Here is a 12,892-nt window from a genome sequence, read left to right as displayed (position 1 = left end):
TCCAATTTGTAGAGTAGTAGGTTGTGGTCCACTTTATCAAACGCTTTACTGAGGTCCTCTGCATTTCATTGGCCTATTGATTTGGTCACGGTGTTGAATTCAGTTCAAACCAGTTTAAATCTCATTAGAATTAGATTTCTTCCACAAACTGATTTTCAAATACACATTGTCTATAGCTTTCAAATTAAGTTCTAGGGAGGCCAGTGGTTGCTTATAAAAAGATCAATTGCAAAAGACCAACTTTGTTGGTGGTGCAGAAGTTAGTGTGCAGTACTGCAAGCTGCTGATCACCAGCTGCCAGCAGTTTGGCAGATCGAATCTCAGTAGGCTCAGCCTTCCATCCTTCCAAGGTCGGTAAAATGAAGACTCTGATTGCTGAGGGCAATATGCTTATTCTATGTAAACTGCTTAGAAAGGGCTGTAAAGCACTGTGAAGCTGTATAAAAGTCTAAATGCTATTGCTATTTATTGGCAGCTTGTTCACTATTTCAAGAATCCAATATAAAGTGCACTTCTGGAGACTAAAAGAAGTATTTTAGCAACACTGAAGGTGAACAGATCTATTATGGCCCAGCTGCCCTCATATGACATGATTCTGTGATGATAATTCAAAATGTTGGCATATTTGTCAAGGTAGGAAATATTCCTTGAGAAAAACAAATGTGACAATCATGGTATTATATTTTTAAGGAGACCCTACTGAAACATTACTATCTACTCGGCACTACAGCAACAGCATTCTTCTCAGTCAAGTGTGTAAACAATCTATTGATATCAATCTCTTCTTTGTCATGAAATCTTGTATGACCAGTGAAGCATTTGGTTCCTTTCAAATGAGAAAACATATGCATCCGTACAAAGCATCTTTTTATTGAATAATAATAATAATAATAATAATAATAATAATAATAATTTTTTATTAGATTTGAATGCCGCCCCTCTCCAGAGAAAGGAATCAAGGAAAAAGATTAATAGTAGCTACTTAAATTATACAAAGTTGCTTACTTATAAGTTTTTGAATTAGATTTTAAGATACCAACAAAAAGGTAAAAATATTTTCCAGAAAATAAGGACCATGGACCATCTGTGCACAAAAAGATAGTCGCCTATTAAAATCTATACATTTATATGACTTAATAGAAACATAGAAACATAGAAGTCTGACGGCAGAAAAAGACCTCATGGTCCATCTAGTCTGCCCTTATACTATTTTCTGTATTTTATCTTAGGATGGATATATGTTTATCCCAGGCATGTTTAAATTCAGTTACTGTGGATTTATCTACCACATCTGCTGGAAGTTTGTTCCAAGGATCTACTACTCTTTCAGTAAAATAATATTTTCTCATGTTGCTTTTGATCTTTCCCCCAAGTAACTTCAGATTGTGTCCCCTTGTTCTTGTGTTCACTTTCCTATTAAAAACACTTCCCTCCTGGACCTTATTTAACCCTTTAATATATTTAAATGTTTCGATCATGTCCCCCCTTTTCCTTCTGTCCTCCAGACTATACAGATTGAGTTCATTAAGTCTTTCCTGATACGTTTTATGCTTAAGACCTTCCACCATTCTTGTAGCCCGTCTTTGGACCCGTTCAATTTTGTCAATATCTTTTTGTAGGTGAGGTCTCCAGAACTGAACACAGTATTCCAAATGTGGTCTCACCATCATTCTATATAGTGGGATCATAATCTCCCTCTTCCTGCTTGTTATACCTCTAGCTATGCAGCCAAGCATCCTACTTGCTTTCCCTACCGCCTGACTGCACTGTTCACCCATTTTGAGACTGTCAGAAATCACTACCCCTAAATCCTTTTCTTTTGAAGTATTTGCCAACACTGAACTGCCAATACAATACTCAGATTGAGGATTCCTTTTCCCCAAATGCATTATTTTACATTTGGAAACATTAAACTGCAGTTTCCATTGCTTAGACCATTTATCTAGTAAAGCTAAATCATTTACCATATTACAGACGCCTCCAGGAATATCAACCCTATTGCACACTTTAGAGTCATCGGCAAATAGGCAAACCTTCCCTACCAAACCTTCCCCTATGTCACTCACAAATATATTAAAAAGAATAGGACCCAGAACAGATCCTTGTGGCACACCGCTTGTAACCTGACTCTGCTCAGAATACTCGCCATTAACAATAACTCTCTGATGTCTACGCTTCAGCCAGCTGCAAATCCATTGAACTATCCAGGGATTAAGTCCAATCTTCACTAATTTATCTATCAGCTCTTTATGTGGAACCGTATCAAAGGCTTTGCTGAAGTCCAGGTAGGCAATATCCACGGCACCACCTTCATCCAACACCTTTGTGACATAGTCAAAGAAATCAATGAGATTAGTCTGACATGATTTGCCTTCAGTAAAGCCATGCTGATTTGGGTCTAATAAGTTATTGTTTTTTAGGTGCTGATTTATCCTCTTTTTGAGTAGAGTCTCCATCATTTTAACTACAACTGATGTCAAGCTAACTGGCCTGTAGTTACCAGCTTCTTCTCTACTGCCCTTCTTGTGAATAGGCACAACACTGGCCATTCTCCAATCCCCAGGAACTTCTCCTGTTAACAAGGATTGGTTAAACAAATCAGTCAGGGGGGTAGCAAGGACAGATCTGAGTTCTTTAAGAACTCTGGGGTGGATGCCATCTGGACCCATTGCCTTATTTATCTTTAATCGTTCAAGTTCTTCTAAGACATCGGCTTCTAAGATCACTGGAGCTGAATCCGTACAGCTGGAAGCAATGCTATATCCCTCTATAGTATTATTTTGTAAGGTGTCTTTTGAGAAAACTGAACAGAAGTAGCTATTGAAATGGTCAGCGATCTCCTTATTCCCATTAATGCATGTATTATTCCCGGTACTAAGCTTCGTGATGCCGCAGTTTTTCTTCTTCTTATCATTAATATATCTGAAGAAGGTTTTATCCCCCTTCTTTACAGATTTGGCAATTTCTTCCTCTTTTGAGGCTTTAGCAGCATATATTATCTGTTTCGCCTCCTTCTGTCTCATTTTATATACCTCCCTATCAGCTATACTTCCAGACTCTTTATACCTCCTATAGGCAGCCTTTTTTTTCATTGACTCTAAAGTGTGCAATAGGGTTGATATTCCTGGAGGGGTCTGTAATATGGTAAAATATTATTTTAATGAAAGAGTAGTAGATCCTTGGAACAAACTTCCAGCAGACGTGGTAGATAAATCCACAGTAACTGAATTTAAACATGCCTGGGATAAACATATATCCATCCTAAGATAAAATACAGAAAATAGTATAAGGGCAGACTAGATGGACCATGGGGTCTTTTTCTGCCGTCAGACTTCTATGTTTCTATGACTCTAATTATTCAGACTTTATGCCCAATAAGAAATAAGTATTTGCTAATTTTCTTCATAGCAAACTAGTTTTCTTTGTGCAGGGATTTGAGCATCCATTCATATAAATCTCTACGTCAAGTGTGATATACACCAGAAGTATAATGAACATCTAAGTCCTACAGCACTAGTGTTGGCAGTCAGAAACAATCAGGATCATCAAATACATAGCATGTAGTAATGAATCATGTGATTTGAATGTGACTCTGCAATTGTTTAGTCCTATCTCTATTTTACTTCTTTTTAAATACAGGAAAGTAACATCATGGTTCAAAGATTGTAACTACATTTTTTCAAAGCACAGTGTCAAGACTCCTTCTCCATCTCCAAATGTTGGATTTTGAGAAAAGTGAGAGTTAAAGGATTTTTGACAAGCCTAGCAAATGGACTTAATGTGGCACTGCACCAACAGGAATAAATAATTCATTCTTTAAGTGTCATAACAATTGTTAAAAGATTTCTGACCAGCAAGTTCCAGCTGTCTAGATGAATTTTAACAAGTAAGGAAAGCTGAAATGTCAAAACAGAATAGAATATAGTAGATATTTGAATAATTCCATATTCTGGAGGAATCAGTGTCTATTCTTCTTAGGTTGGTGCTATAAACAGATTGTATAACAGCTTAGGGGAATCAGAAAAGTAGTCTATTGCAGAGAAAGAAAATTAACAATTTGTTGTTCCTGCTTCTTAATTATTAAGGATTTAATGTAAAAGGCTGCCACCCAGACTACCTATGTTTTTGATCATCATAAAAAAAAATACTTAAGAATGCTGGAGATTTTGATACCATGAGATAATTTCAACAAAGCTCTTGTTTGGCATGAATAATTTGCTCTTTTAAAACAAGAATTCTGCCACACTGAAAATGCTGTAACTGAATATTACATTACCTTAAGGGGAAAAAACATGGAAGGTACTGATCTTTATCTTGCTGCTATCTATCAGTTAAAACAATGCTTCATCTTTTAGCTACCAACAAGATGAAAATTCAATTGCTTCTCATAGTACCTTGGCCACTGCATACATTCGTGTACTGGAGGCTTCAGATAGTTCGCTTCTGAGATCCACCTCCCTAAGCCAGTCTTTATTCATTGGCAAGCCTGATGTGAAGCCGTCAATTGATGGGTGGCACATTCTTAAAGCTTTCTGGAAGCTCTCTTCAAAGGTCCGTCCAATAGCCATAACCTAGAATAAAGAAAGTATTAACATGGTAATGCACAAATTCTTTTTCAGATTTCTCAAGGAAAAAAATGAAGTTGCCACCTTAAAAATAAATTAGGAGAAGCAGCATAAGCCAGAATGACTTCTGGCAAAAATGCATGTGTTGAAGAAAGGAGATAGAGTTTAATACATTGAGGCTGCATCTAAAACTTGATTGACCAACTAGGATATTAGATATAAAAATGGCCTACAAATCTCTGCTTTCCTTCTCCTAAGGCAGTGATGGTGAACATTTTTTTCCTCGGGTGCCGAAAGAGAGTGGACATGCACTATTGCACATGCATGAGTGCCCACACCCATAATTCAATGCTTGTGGAGGGCAAAAACAGCTTTCCCCAGCCCCCAGAGGCCCTCTGGAGGCCCGAAACGGCCTGTTTCCCAACTTCTGGTGGGCCCAGTAGATTCGTGTTTTGCCCTCCCCAGGATCCAAAGGCTTCTCTGGAGTCAAGGAAGGGTAAAAACACCCTCCCCCATCCCCTTGGAGGCTCTGTGGAAGCCAGAACTTCTGTGTGAGCCAAAAATCAGCTGGTTGGAACACACATACACATTGGAGCTGAGCCAGGGCAATGGTTCGCGTGCCAGCAGATATGGCCCCGCATGCCACCTGTGGCACACCTGCCATCACTGTCCAAAGGGAAAGACTTTCCGCCTGTTTCTCCTACCAGGACAGAGTTTCTTATTTCCTTTTTCCCATATTCCCCTTTGCCCACTATGAATAAATTTGATGCAGGCTTTCTCTGGAAGCATGTAAAATTTATTTTTAGTAAACTTTGCTTATTTTTTTGGACCTGAAGCCTTAACCTCTATTTCCTGTTTGTAGCTTTGGTTGTATTTATTCAGACATGCTCTGCTACCCAACCACAACCCCAATTAATTAATTTGGAGAATTCAAACCAACGTTGAAACATTTCACTACTGTATACAGTTTCCATCCAAAGAACAGGGGAGCAAAAGCCAGCTCAGGTAGGGCTTTTGAATACTTTCATTTAGAAACAAATACAGTTTTGCTGTCTCCTCTGTTCCTCTTCATTTCTTGGCCGATTTCAAGATCCAAGTCATCATCATTATCATCTTAGTACCAACACTACAAAAATAACAACATACCTTTTAATATTGAAATAAATCAATCTGTTATAATAGCTAATGAGGATTCTATGGTAAAAACTATAGAAAGCCTATGGTGAAACTATAGAACGCCTGACAGAGCAAACCAAGTTCTGTTCCTTACATTTATTGAGATTGACATTGTTAATACTTTTCCTCAGTTTTTCTGATAAAATTCAGCCCTATTTTTAAAAACGTGGAAGGGAACATCACACTCCAAATGCAGTTCACGCATGCTTAGTTGATCCAGGATGACTGACACAGTCAAGCATGAATCGTTTTTACATCCTGTAAGCTACAAAAAAGGTTTCCTTTTTATTTTTTAAAAATAAAGAATAAAATAATATATATAAAAAACCCTGCACTGGCATAATTAGGGTTGGCACCATGGCAGACCAATATCACCCTTTTCTGTTTTGTTTTGCTTTTTTATTAATTGCTCCTGGTATTGCACAAGGCAAATATTAGAAGGAAGTGGAAATGGATATACCACTTCTCTTAGGTCTTTGGCTTTCTGCTTGATTAGAACAAGGAAGGGAATTTAAACCACTCAATAAATACTGTGCACACCACAATAGATTGGAGAGAGTTAACCAAAACCTGATAGATTTCTCTGGTGTTTATAGCACTTGCTACAAGTCAGATTCCTGAATTAGGGTCTTCATAAAACTCAAAATTCCCCCATCCTGGTAAACGAGTCATGCAAATGGGCAATTGATATACAGTACATCCCTGCTCTGTGCTCAACAGCCTGGCTAAGTTAAAAAGTTAACAGCAACCCTCTTCCCCATACACAATAACCACATTAATAATATACAGTAACTCAGCTCCCCACACTGCCATGTCACATAGTATCTGACTTCACATAGTGGCTGGGTTCATACATCATATTATAATTTTTAAGCAAAAATGGTTGAATAAGCCATGGATTCATGAATAGAACTAGGTAAAATCAATGTGTGAATTATGCAAGGTGTGAATTATGTCAGAATGTACTGCCACCAACATTATCACTCCAAGAGGAAGCAATACTAGGGTCATTGAAAATTAAATATATTGTTCTCCGTTCTTATCTTCCATCTAGTCTAGTCATATGAAAAGCCAAAGACACTCAATGCTGGAAGAAAGCAATTACACTACACATTTTTCAATGATAGCATTTCATGAATAGACTGGGTTTTACTTAATATAGCATAGAAGTAAACGACATTTCAAAGTCTGAAAATGTTTTCGTTCTGAAATTTGCAAAAGGAAAATGGAACCAGTTTTTCAGAGTCAGGAAAAGATAGGAAAGTATTCTTAATTATGTAGCTAATGGTCCACTGGTTATAAATGTGAAATTAATCCACAACAGAACTTCAGTAATTGCTTCTGCCTTCACCCTTCTCCAAAGAAGAATATGCATATGACCCATATTAGAAGAAATTTGAAATATAGATACAGCAAAATGTCACAGATATGGAAGCAAAACTGCAGTCATATTTCCACATACTGTAATAGAATTTGGTAATAAAAAAAAAACAATCTCCAGCTCTGAAACCAGGAGAGTGAAACTTCCTAGATATATCCACTTTAGCGAAAATCACTTTCTATGAGGTTTTATTTAAAAAGCTGCCAAAAGTGAAAAAACGTATTTGGAAATAAATGTTTCTCCCAGGTTCTGCGCCTGATATAAACAGGTGTCAGAATTAAATTCTCTAGAACTGGCAATTGATGAATCCAATGGATACTGTTTTTACACTTTTTCCTGAAATATTTGATACACTGCAAACTGAACCCAAAGGAAGAGAAAGATGACTGGATCTGTGCTGACTAGTTATGATCCACCTCAATTAGACATCTTGGCTCCTGCAAACAATTGGTTCTTCCTCAGCTCAGCCATGTCTGGAGATGAGATTCATGTACCTAGATCTCCTGCTTCAGTTTGGCAATATGGACTGTATTCAGGGTCACAGTCAGTGTTCCCTCTAATTTTTTTTTGGTGTGAGCAGAAAAGTATAATGTCTGAGCGGCACATTTCCATGCCTGGGCGTGGATAGGTTAGAAACAAAAGGGGGTCACATGACCTCAGAACACACAGCAATGGTCACAAATATGAAACGGCAGCCAAGTTTTGATCCTGCGATCATCGGGCTGCTGCAAAGGTCCTAAGTGTGTAAAAGGGGCATAGGTCACTTTTTTCAGGGCCGTTGCGACTTTGAACCCATTGTAAGTTGAGGACAACCTGCCTTCCCCCCTAGATGTTTTCTGTGGAGCTTCAAAATGGACTCCTGATCTGCTGATATGCTTCTAAAAGAGTGCACTGGTCAGACAGATAATCCTCGACGTCTGTTCTGACCTCAATGGAGGCCAACGTTTCTATCTCCTGAGTAAGATGGTTATTAAGTGAGTTCTGCCTCACTTTACCACCTTTCTTGCCACAGTCGTTAAGTGAATCCCTGCAGCTGCATGTCAGAAGATCCCAAAAGATGTTCACATAACTCTGGGACATGGCCACCATCATAGCTAACTTGTCAAGTGTCCAAAGTTTGATCCAATAACCCCTTTATTTTTCTAACAAAATCCTTTCTTCCTAGAAGGAAGAATAGAAAGAATAAAATGGAAAAGGGGATTAAAAGGGGATACAAAAAAGAAAAAAGAAAAGGGTTTGGTTCAAAGTTCTGCTCAGATTGAAGAAATTGGAGTTTGAGAAGGGTTGATTAAGCTTGGAGTATTGTTTTGTTTGCTCGTTTTTAACTTCAATTATTTTTATTTATTAGATTTGTATGCCGCCCCTCTCCGTAGACTCTATTTTTTCTATTTAGATATATGAATTTAGGAATTGCTGATCTGTTTTTAATAAAGTTAGAAGTATTGATTATAATAAGATATGCAGTAGGTGATACTGATTTGGATTAATGCATAAATTGAATTGAATTTAGCACTTTGGCATACTGGTTAATAAGTTAGAAAAATAATTGGTGTTGTACTTTTTGAAGGAACATTAAGGAGGGAATTTAACTAAAAGAAAATGTATGTAACTGGATGACAAAATTAGAAAAAAAAAACTTTTGCAACTTTTGGGATGATTGATATTAGTTACTAAGAAAATATTGCATTTTATTCATGGAAAATCAGATAGTACACTGTATTGTTTGAATGTATGTTGAGAGAAAAATTAAAAAAAATTACCCCCCCCAAAAAGTCCTCCCACCCTCTTTCCCTCCATTCATTTCATTCTTCCTCCCTCCTCCCTCCATTTTTCCTTCCTTCCTTCCTTCCTTCCTTCCTTCCTCTCCACTTCTCTCTTTCCCTTTTCTTTCTTTCTCTCTCTTTTCCCTCTCTCTCATTCTCTCCTTCCAGGTCTCTCTCATTCCTGCGTCCTCTCCCTCTCTCCCCCCTTCACGCTTTCATTTGTTCCTCTCTCCTCCCTTGTGTGTCCAATCACACTTGGCCAATAAAGAAATAAAGGAAATATCATCCCAGAGCATATTCCATTGACTCCAAAACAGGGAGGGGGGGACCCGGCCATGTTGGAGGGAAACGGGGTGGGGAAGAGACGTGCTGCCAGGCACTCGGCTCCAGCCCCTCCCGCCTTTTCATCCTCCCTCTCCGAAGCTTCTCCCTCCCTCTCCAACCCCCACCCCCCTCTCCAAAGTTTCACAACTCCTCCCATTGTCTCAGCACTCCCAATGGACAACTTGCATCTCTTTTGACTGCAGGATTCTCCATTTCAAAATGCAGTTGGGGGGCAATCTTCCAGGCCCTGCTTTAAACCCCCTCAGGAGGCTTTTGAGACTCCTTCACAGTGACCAGGTGGTTGCTGTCAGCAGGGGCCCCCTGACATCAAGCCCATGGTCGGCTTTGCTGGCGGTCGCAGATCTTGACGTCAGGGGGCCCCTGCTGCCCTGACCGCCATGCTTGCCTTGTGTCATGGGGGGGCGCTTGCAATCCCCTTGCCTCCACCACCTCCTCTTCCACCGCCCCGCTGCCTGAGCCCATTTACAAGGGGCTGGTGGAAGACCCGATGTCGCTTTTGCTAAAGGTAGGCAAAAAAAAGAGCAAAAGCGACATCGGATCTTCCACCAGCCCCTTGTAAACAGGTTCAGGAAGTGAGGTGGTGGAAGAGGAGGCGCTAGAGGCAAGGAGCTTGCACATGGCCCCCCCCCGCAGCACAGGGGCCTGCTGACGTCAAGGCCACGCGGGGAAGCGGCACGCAGTGACAGAGTTGGAGAAGTCGGGTGGTGTTTGAGCCCACGGGGTGCCGGCTCCATCATGCTGGCATGGAAAACTCTGGACTGAGCTTGTTCTGCCTGACCGGCCTCAAGCAATGATTAACGTTCCAGAAAAGGAGGTCAGACACACACGTGGATAGTTAGTCAGCAAACTTGTATTAAACAGTAAAGGAAAAAGTCTAAAGCAAATGGTCCTTACTTTCAGGAGAAACAAAGAGGATTTGTTGCAAATTCAGTCAGCTACAAAGTTCAGTGAAAAGCCAACAAATACAAAAGTCACGGAGCATAAATAGTCCCAGAGTCTCTGAATATTCACAGCCCAAAAGCAGCAGCTTGTCCCAGAGTGTTCAACTCCCACAACGCTGAGCAGGAACTTCAAAGCAGGAACAAACGACGCCACACCAACCACCCAGATAATCAGCCACAGTTTGCCTTGGCCCCGTTCCCTTTTTATGCTGTTAGCCCTCATTAAGGGAACCACACCCAGCCTAGGTGTGCTTATCCTACTTCTTAAAGCGATCCCTTCTTTATAAAGCCCTACAGTTGCGTAAATTGATGTATTGTCCTGCAGATGAGCTGAGAGAGGATAAACTGTCTGACAAATTGCCAGCCCCTTCCCCTGAACTGTCTGCCAATTCGTCCTGGCTCTCTGCCTCATCTTCCTGACTGACGGCTACATCTTCCTGGCTGTCAGCAGCAGCATCCTGGCTGTCAGCCAGGCTTTCACAGTCACTGTGTGCCGCGTCTCCCCCATCTGTGGGGGCAACAGCTGGCCCAGGCCCAAACACAACAGAGCTTGGTTTTTGCCTGCGCCCCAGCGCGCTGTGCACATTAGAGGGAACATTGGTCACAGTAGCCCCATTACAGATCAAAGCAACACAGTTGTGCTATGACAATTGGAAACACAACATTGTTTCATTTTATATCAAAGGGCTGTTTCAATGAGGCAAAGTCAAGGTTGAAAAATGTTTAAGCTTCCTGTGACTCTTATTGCTTTTCAACTTGCCAACGAACTGGGAGGAAGGAAGGAAATTTTGAGGCTAAAATCTTCAGCCATGAGAGGCCAAGGACACTTTTGCAGGTATCAGCCAAGACATGGACTGTTATCAAAACAAAAGGCTAATTCTTAATTGGACAGTATGACCCATTCCATAGGACGAGAGGATGAAACTCATTTTTAACTATGCAGGGTTTGCACAGGAAAATTTAGAATTGGTTTTGCTTTTTTCTGTACCGGAATGATGTACTCAATAAAGACTTCCTTTTGGGATTTTAAAGTTCCTGAAAATGCCTGCTTTTATTGTGCCTGTTAATTGGATGATTGACACACCCATTTATACACCATAAACATGTTTTGCATACCCTTTTTTGTAAACCTAATGTTCAGATAGTATATTGTTAGTCTCAACAAAGAGTTGTGCAAAGTTTTCTTTTTTCTATGGAGGTAGAAGGGAAAGAAGTTTTTAAAATAAACAAAAACCCTAATGCTCTAAAGAAAGCCTTGAATGTCAAAATAGTACAGCCAAAGAATATATTTTATAACCATTAAGAAAAAATCTGACTACAAGCAAATATGTTATTAATTAGTATATTTTGCAAAACTGTTAGATAATTAGTTAATTACCCGTTATGTCACATTCCATTCTTCTTAAAACTTACAGATGAATGTGTCAATATTACTCCAGAGAATCCTAAATTAAAATTTTAAATGCCATGCTCTTTCTACTATGTTTAATGTAACGTTTTATTAGAAGAAAAAAGAAAAGTGGAAGTTAAAAATATTCTGACAATATTGAATTTTGATATTTAGTTTTATCATTAATATTCAAAGTATTCCTTCTGCAAAGGTCTTAAGAAGCCAGAAAAACAAGAGTTGGAAGGGACATTGAAGGTCCTCTAATCTAACCCACTGTTCAAGAAGGAGACCCTATACTAGTGATGGTGAACCTGTTTTTCCTCAGGTGCTGAAAGTGCATGCACCTACACTATCGCACACACCCATAATTCAATGTCTGGGGAGGGCAAAAACGGCTCCCCTGGCTCCCCACACAGGGCCTCTGGAGGCCGGAAATGGCTGATTTCCTGATTTCTGATGAGCCCAGTAGGCCCGTTTTTCGTCCTCCCTAGGCTCCAGAGGCTTCCCTAGAGCCTGGGGAAAGCGAAAATGACCTCCCTTACCACCCAAGGCCCTCCAGAAGCTGAAAATCTACAGAGAGGGGCGGCATACAAATCCAATTAATTATTATTATTATTATTATTATTATTATTATTATTATTATTATGCCCTCCAGAGCCTCTGCATGAGCTGGCTGGCACACACATGCGCGCTGGAGCTAAGCTAGGGCAGTGGCTCATGTGCCGACAGATATGGCACTGTGTGCCACCTGTGGCACACATATCATAGATTTGCCATCACTGGCCTATACCATTCAAGATATGGCAACTATATAAAAAGTGAAAATATTAAGCAAATCTCATACCACACATAGGTTTACTAAAATCATCATACCTTGCCATCAAATAGAAAGTTGTCCTCTCAAATACTTCCTAGTATCGAAGAAAATTCACTAAACATTTCTGTGACTATCGTAACTTGAGAAACAACAGCCAAGCTACAACTCCAATATATGATAAGGTCTGTTCAATGTATTTTGTTTATACATTTTAATAATTCTAAAATAGATACATCAATGTCTGTGGAGGCAGGGAACAAGGGATGAAACATGCATCATAATGTTACATTGTACTGTGATTCACAATATTCTTCATTATTTTGAAGAGTTAGGAATAGATGCCTATGGATGGATGTTTAAGTAGAAGGAATAGCAAGGGCAGCAAAGAACCTTACTTGGCTTGTTAAGAGCAAGAACATTCAGAATAAGCGCTTGGTCTGAAAATGGGAAAAATCTAATCCTAAGCAAGCGTTCATGACTATCTAAACAACAGTGTTCTGTTATTTCATTTTTT

The 12,892-nt window shown here is 39.6% G+C and overlaps 1 protein-coding gene across 1 annotated transcript in view; it reads right to left on the bottom strand.

The window, feature by feature from the left end:
* Nucleotides 1–12,892, bottom strand: part of CPS1 (carbamoyl-phosphate synthase 1) — a 188,391-nt gene that overhangs the window by 99,843 nt on the left and 75,656 nt on the right. The window contains exon 20 of the mRNA XM_070737805.1: nt 4,395–4,571. Coding sequence (XP_070593906.1) covers nt 4,395–4,571 — 177 coding nt within the window. The remainder of the gene's footprint in view (nt 1–4,394; nt 4,572–12,892) is intronic.

The sequence above is a fragment of the Erythrolamprus reginae genome, chromosome 1 (assembly GCF_031021105.1).
Source record: "Erythrolamprus reginae isolate rEryReg1 chromosome 1, rEryReg1.hap1, whole genome shotgun sequence".
NCBI lineage: Eukaryota > Metazoa > Chordata > Lepidosauria > Squamata > Dipsadidae > Erythrolamprus > Erythrolamprus reginae.
Note: the sequence above shows the minus strand (reverse complement) of the source record. Positions and strands in the feature narration are given on the sequence as shown.